Raw genomic sequence first — 14,382 nt, 5'->3', positions numbered from 1 at the left:
TTTGCATGCAGGATTCTTCCATCCCATCCCTGGCATCACCTAGTTCCCCGAGGACCACTAACAGGGCCACTGAGCATGATTCCCCCGAATAAAGTATATACGTTTGGGGGCCGGAGTGGGGAGGGCGTTTGCCTTGCACACAGCTGACCCAGGTTCAATCACCAGCACCCCATATATATGGTTCCCCAAGCACTGCCAGAAGCTCTGAGCACCAAGCTAGGACTAACCCCTGAGCGTTGCTGGGTGTGGTCCAGAACAACAACAAAATAATTCTATATTTTTTTAATTAAAAAAAATTTTTTGGCTTTTTTTGGGTCACACCCGGCAATGCACAGGGGTTACTCCTGGCTCTGCACTCAGGAATTACTCCTGGCGGTGCTCAGGGGACCATATGGGATGCTGGGAATTGAACCCGGGTTGGCTGCGTGCAAGGCAAACGCCCTACCTGCTGTGCTATCGCTCCAGCCCCAAGAATTACATATTTTAAAGGACCAAATGTGATAACCTCTCAGCATCTGTATTGCAAATCATTATGCCCCAAAGTAGAGAGAGAGTGTGGGGGAAATTGTCTGCCATGGAGGCAGGGGGAGGGTGGGAAAGGGGGGCGTATACTGGGGACATTGGTGGTGGAGAATGTGAACTGGTGGAGGTGTGGGTGCTTGATCATTGTGTGACTGTAACCCAAACGTGAAAGCTTGTTACTGTATCTCATGGTGACTCAATTCAAGCAAAAAATTATCTATTTTTAGGGGGGTAGGTTTTGGGGGAGCACCACTACAGCCAGTGTTGCTCTAGAGCCCCCCTGGTTTGGGGGGTACTTCCAGAGGTGCCTAGGGGACCATGCCACTCTGGGGGACAAAATGGGTTGCATGTAAGACAAACATCTTGACCCCCCCTAGAATGTACCTCGAGCCTCAAACTACATTTTGTTTGTTTGGGGGTCACACCTGGCTGTGCTCGGGGCTTACCCCTGCCTCCGAGCCCAGGGATCACTCCTGGTGGGGCTTGGGGGGGACCATACGGGGTGCTGAGGATCAATACCGGGCTGGCGGCTTGCAAGGCAAGTGCCCACAGTGGACTGTGCTATCTCTCTGGCCCATCGAAATACCTACCTTTAAATCAGAGAAATACAGAGGTTGAACTGCACAGCGGTGGTTGTAAGTTGCTGGCTCCTTCTGCAGTGCGACACTGGCCACACTTCCCAGAGCAGCTGACCACACACCTGACCAACACAGTTTCTTTCTCTCTCATGCACTGTGCGTCTCTGCCGTGGCACTGATCAGAGAACTCCTTCCACACGTAGTTCAAGGGCCGAAGAGATAGTTCAGTGAGTTGAGCTATAGACTTTGCTTGCAGGAAGCCTGGATTCAATTCCTGACACCACATCATCCCTTGAGAACTGCCAGGAGCAGAACCCCCCAGAGCAGTGAGCCATGAGTAACTCCTGAGCACTGCAAGATGTGACCCAAAAACAAACCCTCAAAATCCATCAAATGGGGCTGCAGAGATTGTACAGTGGGAAGGGTGCTTGCCTTGCACACGGCCGAGCTGGGGTTCAATGCCTAGCATCCCATAGGGTCCCCTGAGCACCACCAGGAGTGATCCCTGAGCACAGAGCCAGGAGTAACCCCTGAGCATTGCAGGGTGTGGCCCTGAAACAAAACAAATCCACCAAAAACCCAATTCTTGGGGCTGGAGAGATAGCACAGCAGGTAGGGCGTTTGCCTTGCACGTGGCCGGCCCGGGTTCGATTCCCAGCATCCCCTATGGTCCCCTGAGCACCGCCAGGAGTAACTCCTGAATGCAGAGCCAGGAGAAACCCCTGTACACTGCCAGGTGTGACCCAAAAAGAAAAAAAAATAAATAAAAACAAAAACCCAATTTTGTTTGGGGGCCACACCCAGAGATGCTCAAAAGTTATCCCTAGCTCTGTGCTCAGGGATTACTCCTGGAGGTGCTCAGGGGACCCTGTGGGATGCCTGGAATCTGCTTGCAAGGCAGGTGCTCTACCCACTGTGCTATCCACTCTGGCCCCAACAAAGACCTAATCCTAGCACCACCTCCCGGGGCCACCTTCCTGGTACCCAGCAAAGTTGAGTCTCTCCCTGAACCTAGCCTGCCCTGCGGTGTAGACACCTGGATCCTGCCCTATCCCTGCTGATGGACCCACCCGGTGCCCGTCTTCCTGGTGCAGTGCCCCTGGGGCAAGACACCTTGGACGGTGGGGCTCTGGAGGACTGTCCCCCACTGCCGGCAGGTTTGGTGGCCAGGATTCTGGGGTCAGGCTTGCAGTTCAAACCCGTGTCCACCAGTCACTGTAGCTTGGACGAGAGCCCCAACTCTCCTTCCTGAGTTAACGGGAAGCTTTGCTGGACCGTTCCAGGGAGCATCCCACCACGTGCAGGTTTGAGCTCTGTGCCCTGGACTCGGACTGACCAGCCTGCTCTTTATCGTTGCAATCGCAGGCTGGGCACGAGGTGGGAGCCCCTCTGGGGGACTTGGGGAAAGCCGGGGAACTGTGTCGGCACTGGAGGCCCCCACCGGCTGCCCACCCCAGCTCAGCCCAGTGCTCTCCGCAGGTGAGTGCCCCAGCCCCGGGCGCGGCGGCGCCAGCAAGAGGAAGAAGAAGCAGCGGCGGAACCGCACGACATTCAACAGCAGCCAACTGCAGGCGCTGGAGCGCGTGTTCGAGCGCACGCACTACCCCGACGCCTTCGTGCGGGAGGAGCTGGCGCGGCGCGTCAACCTCAGCGAGGCGCGCGTGCAGGTGCGGTGCGGGGAGGGGGGGTGGGCCGGGAGGGACCCCAGCCCCGAGCCTGGCAGGGCGGGCCGAACCGAGCCAGAATACTTGCTACCTCCTCCGGGACCCCAGCGGGAGCACAGCGGGGAAGCACACTTTCCTTGCACGCCGCTGACCCGGGTTCCATCCCCGGCGTCCCAGAGTGCAGAGCCAGGAGTTATCCCTGAGCATCAACCGGGTGGGACCCGAAAACAAAACCAAAACAGAGAGGGGTCGTGTGGCAGGCTCATTTCCCAGCTTTGTAGCTTTAAGCAGGTTAATCAACCTCTGAGCCTTGCGGGCCTTGAAAAATGGGGATCACACACCTGGATCTATCTTCTAGGGAGAATTCCAAGAATTCTTATGTTTGCTCAGGGCTTAGAATTGGGGCGTTGGGCTGCTTTCCCTCCCCCCTCTCCCTTCCTTGCCCTCTTCCTTCTTCTCCTCTGTGCTCTGGCAGGGGCCTTACTCCTGGCTCTGCTCAGAGATCACTTCTGGTGGGTTCAGGGGGACCATATCAGTGCTGGGCTTGGTTCCGGGCAAGGCAAGCGCCCTGCACCCCGCCCTGTTGCTGGGACCCACCTTTCCTTCCTGTCCCTCCCAGCAGTTGTGGGGGGCTGCACCCCGGAGGCCACCAGGGTCCCTCCCGACAATGCTAGGGGTGTGCGTGCAAGTGTGCCCCTCCCCCAGCCTCTCCCACGCAGGCCTCCACCAATCACTGTCACTGTGGGCGCCTGGACCTTTCCGGGGTCCCCATGTCGCAGCCCCCCTCCCCCCCCCCCCGGCCCCCAACACCTCCGGGCGAAGCCCCAGTTTCTCAGCTCCCTGTTAATCTGAACCCACGCAGCGGGCACCGTTCATCCCCCTGATCTCCCAGGGGAAACTGAGGCTCAGAGAGGCGAGGCTGTGTTTCTGGGGCGGCTTATGGGAACCCGGGGCTCCCAGCTCATCCCTCCTCCCGCCCTCAGGTCTGGTTTCAGAACCGCAGAGCCAAGTTCCGCCGCAACGAGCGGGCCATGCTGGCCAACCGCTCGGCCTCGCTGCTCAAGTCCTACAGCCAGGAGGCGGCCATCGAGCAGCCGGTGGCGCCCAGGCCCACCGCGCTCAGCCCCGATTACCTCTCCTGGACCACCTCCGCCCCCTACAGGTGAGTGGGGGCCGCGCAGGGACCCAGACTCCCCGGGGCAGAGGCAAGTCTGGGCATAGGCCCCCCCCCCCCAAGTGGAAGGTGAGTGGGTGTGGTCATCATGAGTGTGGCCACGGGGCGTGGCGCGGACATGTGTCAGCACAGTGGCCACATGCGTGATGGGCGTGTGGAGACGGGGCTGGGCCAGGGTGAGTGCCGGGGCAGCCCCCGGGATTGACATGACTCCCCAAGTACCCAGAGGGAAGTCACGTGCGCCGCGCGCGCGCGCGCACACACACACACACACACACACACGCGCGCGCTCACACTTAAGGAGCCTGAGAGATAAGGTGCTTGCCTTCTAGGAGGCTGACATCTGTTCAATCCCCAGCATTGCCTAAGATCCCCGGGTCACCGCCAGGGGTCACTCCTGAGCACAGGACCAGGAGTCCAGGAGTAGCGCTCTCTCTCTCTCTCTCTCTCTCTCTCTCTCTCTCTCTCTCTCTCTCTCTCTCTCTCTCTCTCTCTCTCCCTCTCGGGACCTGAGAGATTAAGATGATTGTCTTCTAGGAGACTAACGCCTGTTCAATCCCCAGCATTGCCTGTGCCTATGGCAATGACCCCCAGGCACCACCAGGGGTCACTCCTGAGCACAGGACCAGGAGTAGTACACACAAACACGCACACACACAAGGAGCCTGAGAGATTAAGATGCTTGTCTTCTAGGAGGCTGACTCCTGTTCAATCCCCAGCATTGCCTATGGTACCCTGGGCACCGCCAGGGGTCATTCCTGAGCACAGGGTCAGTAGTACGCTCACACACACACACACACACACACACACACACACACACACGAGGAAGATGAAGATGCCACTTCAGCCTGAGTTACAAACTTGCAGGAAGTTTTGGAGCCCCTTCATCCTGAGTTGGGGGCTCCAGGAGAGAAATTGAGGCAAGGAGGGCAGAGAAGGGAGGTCCCCCAGGTCGAGCTGAAAATCAGAGCCAAGCTCTGGGGCAGTTTGGCCCAGGGCAGTCCTGGAAAATGCACCAAGGGGCGGGGTGGGCCAGGAGGTACCAGGGAGTGAGCTCCTGGCCCTCTAGATTCCGGGGGACTCTCCTGCCCCTCAGCCGGTATGAGCACCCCCTCCCCCATAACCAACCACGGCGGCTCTGCAGGTTAGATTGTGGGATCTGAGTCTGGGACCCCCAGGACCTCACAGCACTCCCCGCTCTCTTACCTGGCCCGGGCCAGGAGACAGGGCACCCCAGGGCACTCCAATCCAGGTGGGTGCTCGGGCATCTCACCTGCCTGGGCCCAACGTCCTGCTCTCAGGATGTGGCAGGATGAGGCCAGAGTCCACTGCGGGGACTCCCCATCCTGCACCCCCAGAGGAGGGTTCCCAGGGCCGCAGGCTGAGGATGGGCTGGGGGGAGGGCAGCCCCAGGCCATGTGCCCACCACAGCCATGTCTTTGTGCCCCCAGCACGGTGCCATCCTACAGCCCCGGAGGCGCGGGCCCCACGCCCTCGGGCGTCAACATGGCCAATAGCATCGCCAGCCTCCGGCTCAAGGCCAAGGAGTTCAGCCTGCACCACAGTCAGGTGCCCACGGTGAACTGACAGCGGTGGCGAGGCCGCGCGACACCAGTCCGGGAGCGGGCACGGGTGCCCGGGACAGGCCCTTCCTTCGGTCGGACACCCAGCCCCAGCGCGGCCTGCGAGGACCTGGCCTTACCCGGCCTGCGGATGTCTCGGCCCGAAGGTGGAGCTGGAGCTCCCCAAGGACAACTCTCACTTCGTGTATGAAAACCCCGAAGCTTTGGTCTAAGAAATAAACGTTTGAGCCCCCCAAACGTCGCAGAGGTGGGATGAGGGCGGCTGGGTCAGGGCTCACCCTGTGGGTCCCGCTCTGGCTTGGGACTGTGGTCTGTGTCTGGGCATCTGCTGATACATCCCCAGGTTGCCCTGCAGAGCCCAGGAGGCCCAAGAGTGGCCCTGCACCCCACTGGCCACCCCGGTGCAGGGGGACAACCTGAGGTATGACAATGGCTGGGATCCCCCCTCCTGCCAGGCGGGGCTCTGCCCTCTGCTCTGTGCAGGGGGCAGGTGGTGGGCTGGAACAGAGGCTGGAGTGAACCCCCACGCCACCCTGTTGTAAGCTCCCTGTTGACATTGGACCCAGAAGAGAACCGGCCCAATGGCCCCGCAAGGCGGGGGGTGGGGGGGATTGTACCAGGCAAATTCACAGGACAGAGACCCCAACAGCCAACGGCCCTGGCAGTCCTTGCTCCAGTTCCCCTATCTTCATACATTCGCACAGGGTGATAGGACACTGGTTCCTCCAGCCAGGGACATCCAGAAGCCACGGCCCCCCACCCTACCCTGGGCCCCTCCTGGGAAGAGAGCCCGAGCTCAGAGCGGCCCAGTCAGCCCCCAGGAAGTGGGTCAGCATCCAGAGGGCGCAGAGACCACGAGTCCCTTCCTCTGGCTGCTTTTCCCTTGTCTGCCGGGCCCACCCGTGTCCACTGTCCGCACAAGTCCCTCGCCTGGCCCAACACACCAAAGCCACGCGCGGGTCCTCGCCTGATAACTAACCCTGCTCCCTGTTCGTCCCTACACATTTGATCACGTGAGGCGACTTCTGAGCCAAATGACTCTAGTGGCCACGTGCTGGCTGCCCTGCCGTGCGCATGGGAGAGCGGCTGGGCGGGACCAACCAGGGCGGGTGGGCGGGGCCTACAGGAGGTGGATTGTAGGGTGGGCGGGGCTGAGGCAGATGTGGGCGGGGCTAGTGGTGGGTGTGGCCTAGTAATTAGCATGAGTGGGAGGGGCCTACAGGCTTACGTTCGTTCACTGGACAATGAAACACTGGTCATATTGGGGGCCAGGTGGATGGGGGCTCCCGGGGCCCTGAGGCGACAACCCAGAACTGTCAGGGTACTTAGCATCAGAAGTTCACACCAGGCACTAAGGGCCTCACATCCAGTCCAAGGCATACTGGCTGGCTTCCTGGAGGAGGTGTCGTGGAGTTGCTGCAGCATGTCAGAAGGTCCTGGGGTGAGTTGTCTTTGAGGCGGTAGGGTGAGCTCTGGGATTGGGCCCTCCAGGTGCAGGATGATGGTGGAGAGAAGTGGCTGGCTCATGTGGGCCTTGCATGACCAGAGCAATCTATGCCACACAGTGGGGAGTGAGTCCACGCCCCTGGGCTCTGTCTTGGAGGGATCGAGGTGGTGCTCAGCATGCAGCCACCTGATCCAAGGCCAAGCAACAGGCTGAGGCAGGGGGCGGTGGGGGTGGTCTGGACACTGCAGGGGCGGGCGTTGGTACCTGGTCAGGGGAAGCGGGGGTGTTGGGCAGACCAGCCCTTAGCCAGAGCTGCTGTGCACCTCCACCGAGGGCCTCGTGGCATCCTGGGGTGACCCCTGGGGCCACAGCGGGGCACCCGGCAGCAGGGAGAGCAGCCTCCTCTCTCCCCCAGAACCCCAGCGGGGTGCAGAGGCGGGGGAGGCCCGCCCAGGCCCACATCTGCTCTATTTTCAGTCCAAAGGGCGGGAGCCACGGAGCGCAGCCAGATTGGCGCGTTCCTCGCGGCAGAGCTGGGGGTCACCCCAGGCCGGGGGCTCGGGCCCCCCGGAGCCAGCGTGGGGGAAGCCAGGGGCCCGATTCCCACGGAGGCCTTGGCCCTGCCGCGGGACTGGGAGGATGTCAATGTCACTTCCTCCTCAGCGCTCAGAGAAAACAAAGCGGCCTAATCGCTTGCACATGCGGCCCAGGCCACCGCGAGCGGCTGTCCCGGCAAAGATGCCGATTCAAACATCCCTGTCAGCGCGCGCTCCTAATTGCTGGGCTGTGTGGGCAGTTTCCCGGGCACCCGGCCCGGGATAGAATTTTCCATGAGGCCAAGGTACCCAAACTCCATCGCAGGCTGGGGGACTCGATCCCCTCCTCTCCCTGGTTTCCCTCTGCCCATTTGGCTGGACGAGCCAGGGAGAAGCAATTGTGCGTGCCTGTGTCTATTTTTATTTGAAATAAAGGGGAAGGGAGAGAGGGAGAGAGATTGAAGGAAGGGAGGTCTGGCTCTTTCAAAGCACTTTGGTTGGGGCAGAGAGGTCGTGTAGGGCCATGTACTTGCTTTGCCTACAGTTGACCTGGATTCAGTCCTTGACATCACATATGTTTCCCCCAAACACAATCAGAAGTCACCCCTGAGCACAGAGCCTGGAGTAAATCCTGAGCACAGCCCTGTATGGCTCAAAAACTTAAAAAAAAAAGTAAGGGACTGGAGCGATAGCACAGCAGGAAAGGCGTTTGCCTTGCATGCGGCCGACCTGGGTTCGATTCCCAGCATCCCATATGGTCCCGCGAGCACCGCCAGGAGTGATTCCTGAGTGCAGAGCCAGGAGTCACCCATGTGCACCGCCGAGTGTGACCCCCCCAAAAAACAAATAAATAAAAGAATGAACGGATGAGACCAGCTCCCTCCATTATAAAAAAATCAAATAAAAGCAAGCAAAAGAGCAAAAGTCCTAGTGATTGCTGGCGGAAGGCGCTTTCCTTGCCTCTGCTTCCTCCTCTGTGAAATGGGCTCACAGTCCAAGCGCTGCTCTTCCTGGGCAAATGGACGCTCTGATGGGGCTGAGTGAAGGTAGAAAGAGGAAATAAAAATATTCCCCAGCCTGGGGCGGGAGTGATAGCGAGGAGGGCATTTGCCTTTCCCGGGCCCACCCAGGTTCAATCCCCAGAATCCCATAGGGTCCCCTGAGCACCGTCAGGGATGATTCCTGAGCACAGAGCCAGGAATAAGTCCCGAGCATCACTGGGTGCGGCCCCCAAGCAAAGAAATTCCCCATCCCGACCTGAAGCGGCATTTTCCTGCAGAGACCCAGGCACATCTGGTCCTGGGCGCTTCTCCCACCCACCGCCCTCTGGCAGGGAGGGGAAGCTGGGGAGCAGAGCGGAGTCCACTTCCGCCGCCCAGCCCTAGGGGGCGCTGCGGGTCACTGAGACGCTGGGCAGAGAGCGTCCCTACGGGGACAGTCCCCTCAGGACCAGCGCAAAGCGAACCGACCCTGGAGCCGGAGTGAAAGGACACCGGGGGCGGACGGGCGCGGGGGCGTTTGACTCGCACGCCTGACCCGGATTCAACCCCCTGGGTACCACCAGGGCGATCCCCGCGGTAGGGCCGGGAGCAGCCCCTGAGCATCCCTGAGCATCCCTGAGCATCCCTGAGCACCGTTTGTTTCCAGCGCGGCCTAAAAACAAACAAAAAGAAACAAGCAAACCCGAAACCGCCAGCGGGGGCGCCCGCACACCCACAGACCGCAGGCGCGGTTTTCGGTCATTCCATCTCCAGGGGTTGGAGAAATAACCCAGGAGCCAGGAAGGGGGCATGGGAGGGAGAAAATCAGTTAGATGGGGGCTGGTGGTTCCACCCCTGCTGAGAAGGAGAGGAGAGGAGAGGGGAGGAGAGGGGAGGGGAGGTAAGGGGAGGAGAGGGGAGGGGAGGAGAGGAGAGGAGAGGGAGGTACCCAGTAATTTAGTGACTTTCTAGGACGAAAGTGGCCCCAGAAGTGTTCAACTAAGAATCAAACCCTGCAAGTAAGAGACATGCTTCTCTCCGACATCCATCTGCCTAGACACATGCGCTTCTGGGATTTCTGTCGGCCAGTGAGGACCCCTGTCCATCCAAAACTCAACCCACGGAGGCGGCTTCATCAGCTCTGACCATCTAGATAGTTTTTTTCTGGTTCGGTTTTGTTTCTTGGAGCCACACCTGGTGGTGCTCAGGGGTGACTCCTGGTGGGCGGGGACCATATGGGATGCTCCGGATCGAGCCCAGGTGAGCCACGTGCAAAACAAATGTCCTCCCAGCTGTGCTCCTAGCCAGATCTGGATGCTTTGAGAGTGGTGTTAAGTCCCTTTTAGATATTCACAAGTGCTGATTGTTTGAAAATCTCTTTTTTTTGGGGGGAGGGGTCGCGGGTTCATCTGGCTGTGCTCATTTACTCCTGGCTCTGCACTCGGGTCCTACGGGATGCTGAGGATCAAACCCAGGTTGGCCGCATGCAAGGCAAACACCATGCCCGCTATACTATCTCTATGACCCCATTTTTGTTTTGGGTTTTTGTTTTTGTCAAACCTAGTGTTTCCTCTCTCCAGCCCGACATTTTAGTTCTTCCTTTTTCTTTTTCTGGTGGCGCCAAGCGTTGAGCCCAAGACCTTATACATTGCTAGGCGGGTGTTCTACCCCTAAGCTACAGATACAAATGTGTTCATTTTTTTGGTTTTTTTTTTTTTTTTTTTTTTTTTGCTTTTTGGGTCACACCCGGCAATGCTCAGGGGTTACTCCTGACCCTGCACTCAGGAATCACTCCTGGCGGTGCTCGGGGGACCATATGGGATGCTGGGAATTGAACCCAGGTTGGCTGCGTGCAAAGCAAATGCCCTACCCGCTGTGCTATTGCTCCAGCCCCGATCTTTTTTTTTTTTTTGCAGTGCTGGTCGGGTCCTTTGGTTCAAACCCAGCGCCCTGGGCATGCCAGACTTACAGTCTGGCCCTGTGCCATCTTCCCAGTCACCGCTCTGATTTGTTTTTGACCACACTCAACAGTGCTCAGGGGTTACTCCTGGCTCTGTGCTCAGGGGCCACTTCATTTTTTTTTTTTGGGGTCATACCCGGCGATGCTCAGGGGTTACTCCTGGCTCTGAGCTCAGGAATTACTACTGACAGTGCTCAAGGAACCATATAGGGTGCCAAGAATCGAACCTGGGTTGGCTGCATGCAAGGCAAACACCCTCCCCGCTGTACTAACACTCCAGCCCCTCAGGGATTCCTGGCAGTGTTTGGGGGACCGTGTGTGGTGCTGGGAATTGAACCTGAATCAGCCGTGAGCAGGAAAAGCACCGAAACCCCTGTACTGTCTCTCCAGCTCCATCACCCACTGAATCTTAGTTCACTCCCTAGAAGGGAGACTGGACTGAGCACAGGATTGGGAGTCTAGAGTGGGCACTGTGAATCAGAGAACCCGAGGAGAGTTACAATGGGCACATTTCCCTGTAACCCAACCCCCCCAGACCAGGGAGCCTGACTTGCATCTAAGCATAGAATATTCCAGAGCAGGGACTTAGAGATGGAGTTAGGGTCCCTCACCAGGTGGCTTTCAATCCAAAGTGAGATAAGGCTGGAGTGATAGTTACAGCAGAGGATGCTCACCCTGTATGTGGCCAACCTGAGTTTGATCCCCAGCATCCCACATGGTCCCCCAAGCCAGCCAGGAATAATCCTTGAGCATCATTGGGTGTGTCCCCAAAACAAAAAAAAAAATCCAGGTGAGGCCAAGTGGGTGGGCCTGACCTAATCAGCTGAAGGGGTGGTCTCCCGTTTCAGGAGACCAGCACTCTGCCAAGGGGAGCCACCCTGGGATGGAGGGTACCCGTCCGTCACACAATCCTTCAACAAGCTCGACGGGGACCTCAGCCTGGGGTCCAGGGTTGCCCTGTGGGAGACCCCAGGCAAGGCACGTACTCAGCCTCACTGAACTCCTGACCTACAGAGAGTGGGAGGGCTGGGACAGGCCTAAACCACTGCGTTGGCACAGCCTTTAGCTTCACCCAGCGGAGCCCCTCCCAAAGCCCCTGGGAAGATGTGCAGATGACCCCACCAGACTATTTTGTCCTCTGTGGCATCACCCTGTCTGGGTATGTGAGGCACTTGTCCCCAAATTGACTCTGCCCTGCAGCCGCGCCCTGCCCCCCCCAATCAAACCGTCCCACTGTTTTATGGGGGAGGGCCTGCTTTTGAGCCACACCTGGTGGTGCTCAGGGGTACTCTTGGCTCTGTGCTCAGGGCTTACTCCTGGTTGGTCTTTCAGGACCATCTGGGATGCTGGAGATCAAATCCGGGTCAGCTGTGTTGAACGCAAGAGCCCTATCTGTTGTAGTTTCCAGCCCGACATTTTTTTTGGGGGGAGGGAGAGGCAGTTGGGGGGGCTCCCAGGCAATGATCAGGAGGCCCAGGGGGCTAGCTGTTCAGGCATGGAGTACCAGGAGGGGTTACACGGTGCTCAGGGGCCATGTGACGCTAAAAATGAACAGGTCAGGGACTCTGGACCTAATTAACATGAAATTCAAACCAGCTGGTGGGGCCAGAGCACTAGTACAGCGTTAAGGGCATTTGCCTCTCATGTGGCCGACCCAGGTTCCATCCGTGGCATCCGTTATGGTCCCCTGAGCACTGCCAAGAGTAATTTCCGAGCTCAGAGCCAGGAGTAACCCATGATAGTACCACAGGTAGGGCACTTGCCTCACACTCGGCCAGCCCAGGTTCGAGCTCATCATCCCACATGGTCCTTCAAGCACCGCCAGGAGAGATTCCTGAGCGCAGAGCCTGGAGTAACCCCTGAGCATTGCTGAGTGCGGCCCCCTCAAAACAAAACAAAAAAATAAAGTTTTTTTTTTTTTTTGGTTCAATGAGCCAAGAGCAGGCGCTTAGGAACGAAAACGCCGTCTCACCACCAGGGGGCACTGCAGTCCGCGCCCAGCCGCGCCTGGCTGTCCTGTGGGCCCCTCAGCGCTGCCCCCAGCCCTGCAGGCGCACTGTCCTTGGGGAGAGGGAGGCTGAGATCTAAGGCTACAGAACGGCAGGGTGGGGACATGCCTTGGTGCTAGGGGAGCCTTCCCCAAGCCGGGGGAGCATGCTGGGGGCATGTGCAGGGTTCAGAGCACTCACCTCCAAGTCAACGGCTGTGAGGGGGGGCTCAGATCACCCCACCTTCCAGATGCAGGGGTCCGCCTGGGAGTCACTTCCGGTCCCAGAGTCCGCATCCTGGCTGTGTGGCCCCCCCCCATGAACGCTAGCAAGCTGGAGCCCCGTCAGCCTGGGCACGGGGCGTGGTTCAGAGTGGTGGGCCCAGGGGGCCAGTTCACGATGAAAACACAATCACAAGAGTCTGGAGGGGGCCGGAGCGATACCACAGTGGGGAGGGCACACAGCCAACCCGGGTTCAATCCCCAGCATCCCATAGGGTCCCCCCAAGAACTGCCAGGAGTGATTCCTGAGTGCAGAGTCAGGAGGAACCTCTGAATGTGGCTGGGTGTGACCCCCCACCCCGCAAAAAAAAAAAAAAAGTTTGGAGGTTGGGTGGAGTGACGGCACAGCGGCTCACAGGGTCCCTTCCGCGACACCCCAATATGGTCCCCGAGCCCTGCCAGGAGGGATCCCTATGCACAGAACTGGGAGTAACCCCTGAGCAGGTCTAACCCTCCCCTCAAAAAAGTCTGGAAGTTGGGCTGGAAGGATGGTACAATGGTACAGCAGGGCAGGGCTGTACCGTGGCTGCCCAGGTTCGAGGTCCATCAGGAGTTATCCCAGAACTCAGAACTACAAGCGTGGCTTTCCGGTGACCCCAAGAAAGCCTGGAGGCCCCCCCAACACACACACACACACACACACACACACACACACACACACACAGAGATACCCACGTGTGGCTCACAAAAGGCCAGACATTTCCTTTTAGTGGTTGATTTGGAAACGGAAGGGTCCAGAGGCAAGAGGAGTGCACACCCGCCGTCCCTCCCGTCTCCCCCTCCCCAACCTAGGAGAACCACAGAGCCAACCCTGGCCGCCCATCCGGGCCCGGGTCTAGCCGGTCCTGCGGGGTTCCCGACAACGCAGGAGCCCAGGCGCGGCCCCCAGATCCAGAGGGCGCATCTTCACCTGGGCCTCGACGGCCAGGCCCAGGGTCCCTTTCCCCGGCGGGTTCCTGAGTGTGTCCCGTTCCGCGATCTCAGTGGTGGGACGGTTTCTGCGGGATGCTCCGGGCGGCCGCTTCAGGGGTGCTCAGTGCGCAGGCGCACATCATCCCGGTCCGCGCCTGCGGCCACACCTGCGGCCCGCCCCAGGCTCCAGGTGCGGGGTTGGGGAGGCGGGGGCGAGGCAGCAGCTGCCATCACAGGTGGCGGGCGGCTTCCCAGGCGACCTGCAGGGCCATGGAGGCGCAGGGCAGCTGGGCCAGCACGTAGGCCAGCGAGCGGGTGGGCGCGCGCAGCTTGCCCAGGTAGGCCACGGTGTGCGCCAGGCGGCCCAGGAAGAAGATCAGGAAGTGCAGTCGGGCCACCACCGGGTCCGGGCCCAGGAAGGAGTAGACGAGGCCCAGGAAGAGGAACGGGTAGATGGTCTCCATGTCGTTCCGGTGGGCTCTGCAAAACAACGGGCACGGTCAGTCCCGGGCATCGGCTGCCCCCAGTGGCCTCGCAGCACGATGGGGGGCATCTGAAGACCACTGGGGTGTGTGTGTGGCCGGGGGGGGGGGGGGGGAAGAGTTCTGCAGGGCGGGAGGGAGGAGAGGGGCCCGGCCCACCGAGGGTGCAGGAATCGGCCTGGCGAGAGGACAGTGGGGAGGGCATTAGCCTGGCGTGCCAGGAAGGACCCGTGAGCAGAGAAACAGGAGTAAGGCCTGAGCATCGCTGGGTGTGA

The 14,382-nt window shown here is 59.5% G+C and overlaps 2 protein-coding genes across 2 annotated transcripts in view; one reads left to right on the top strand and one right to left on the bottom strand.

The window, feature by feature from the left end:
• Positions 1-5,681, top strand: part of PRRX2 (paired related homeobox 2) — a 47,296-nt gene extending 41,615 nt beyond the window's left edge. Inside the window, exons 2-4 of the mRNA XM_056108168.1 lie at positions 2,580-2,767; positions 3,748-3,926; positions 5,390-5,681. Of these exons, the coding sequence (XP_055964143.1) occupies positions 2,580-2,767; positions 3,748-3,926; positions 5,390-5,525 (503 nt within the window). The 3' untranslated portion in view covers positions 5,526-5,681. The remainder of the gene's footprint in view (positions 1-2,579; positions 2,768-3,747; positions 3,927-5,389) is intronic.
• Positions 5,682-13,855: 8,174 nt separating this feature from the next.
• The window catches only part of PTGES (prostaglandin E synthase), a 54,228-nt gene continuing 53,701 nt past the window's right edge, over positions 13,856-14,382 (bottom strand). The window contains exon 4 of the mRNA XM_056108175.1: positions 13,856-14,105. Within this exon, the coding sequence (XP_055964150.1) occupies positions 13,856-14,105 (250 nt within the window). The remainder of the gene's footprint in view (positions 14,106-14,382) is intronic.

This window comes from Sorex fumeus, unplaced genomic scaffold (genome assembly GCF_029834395.1).
Source record: "Sorex fumeus unplaced genomic scaffold, SorFum_2.1 ptg000197l, whole genome shotgun sequence".
Lineage (NCBI taxonomy): Eukaryota > Metazoa > Chordata > Mammalia > Eulipotyphla > Soricidae > Sorex > Sorex fumeus.
This window is presented reverse-complemented; position numbering and strand designations above follow the sequence as displayed.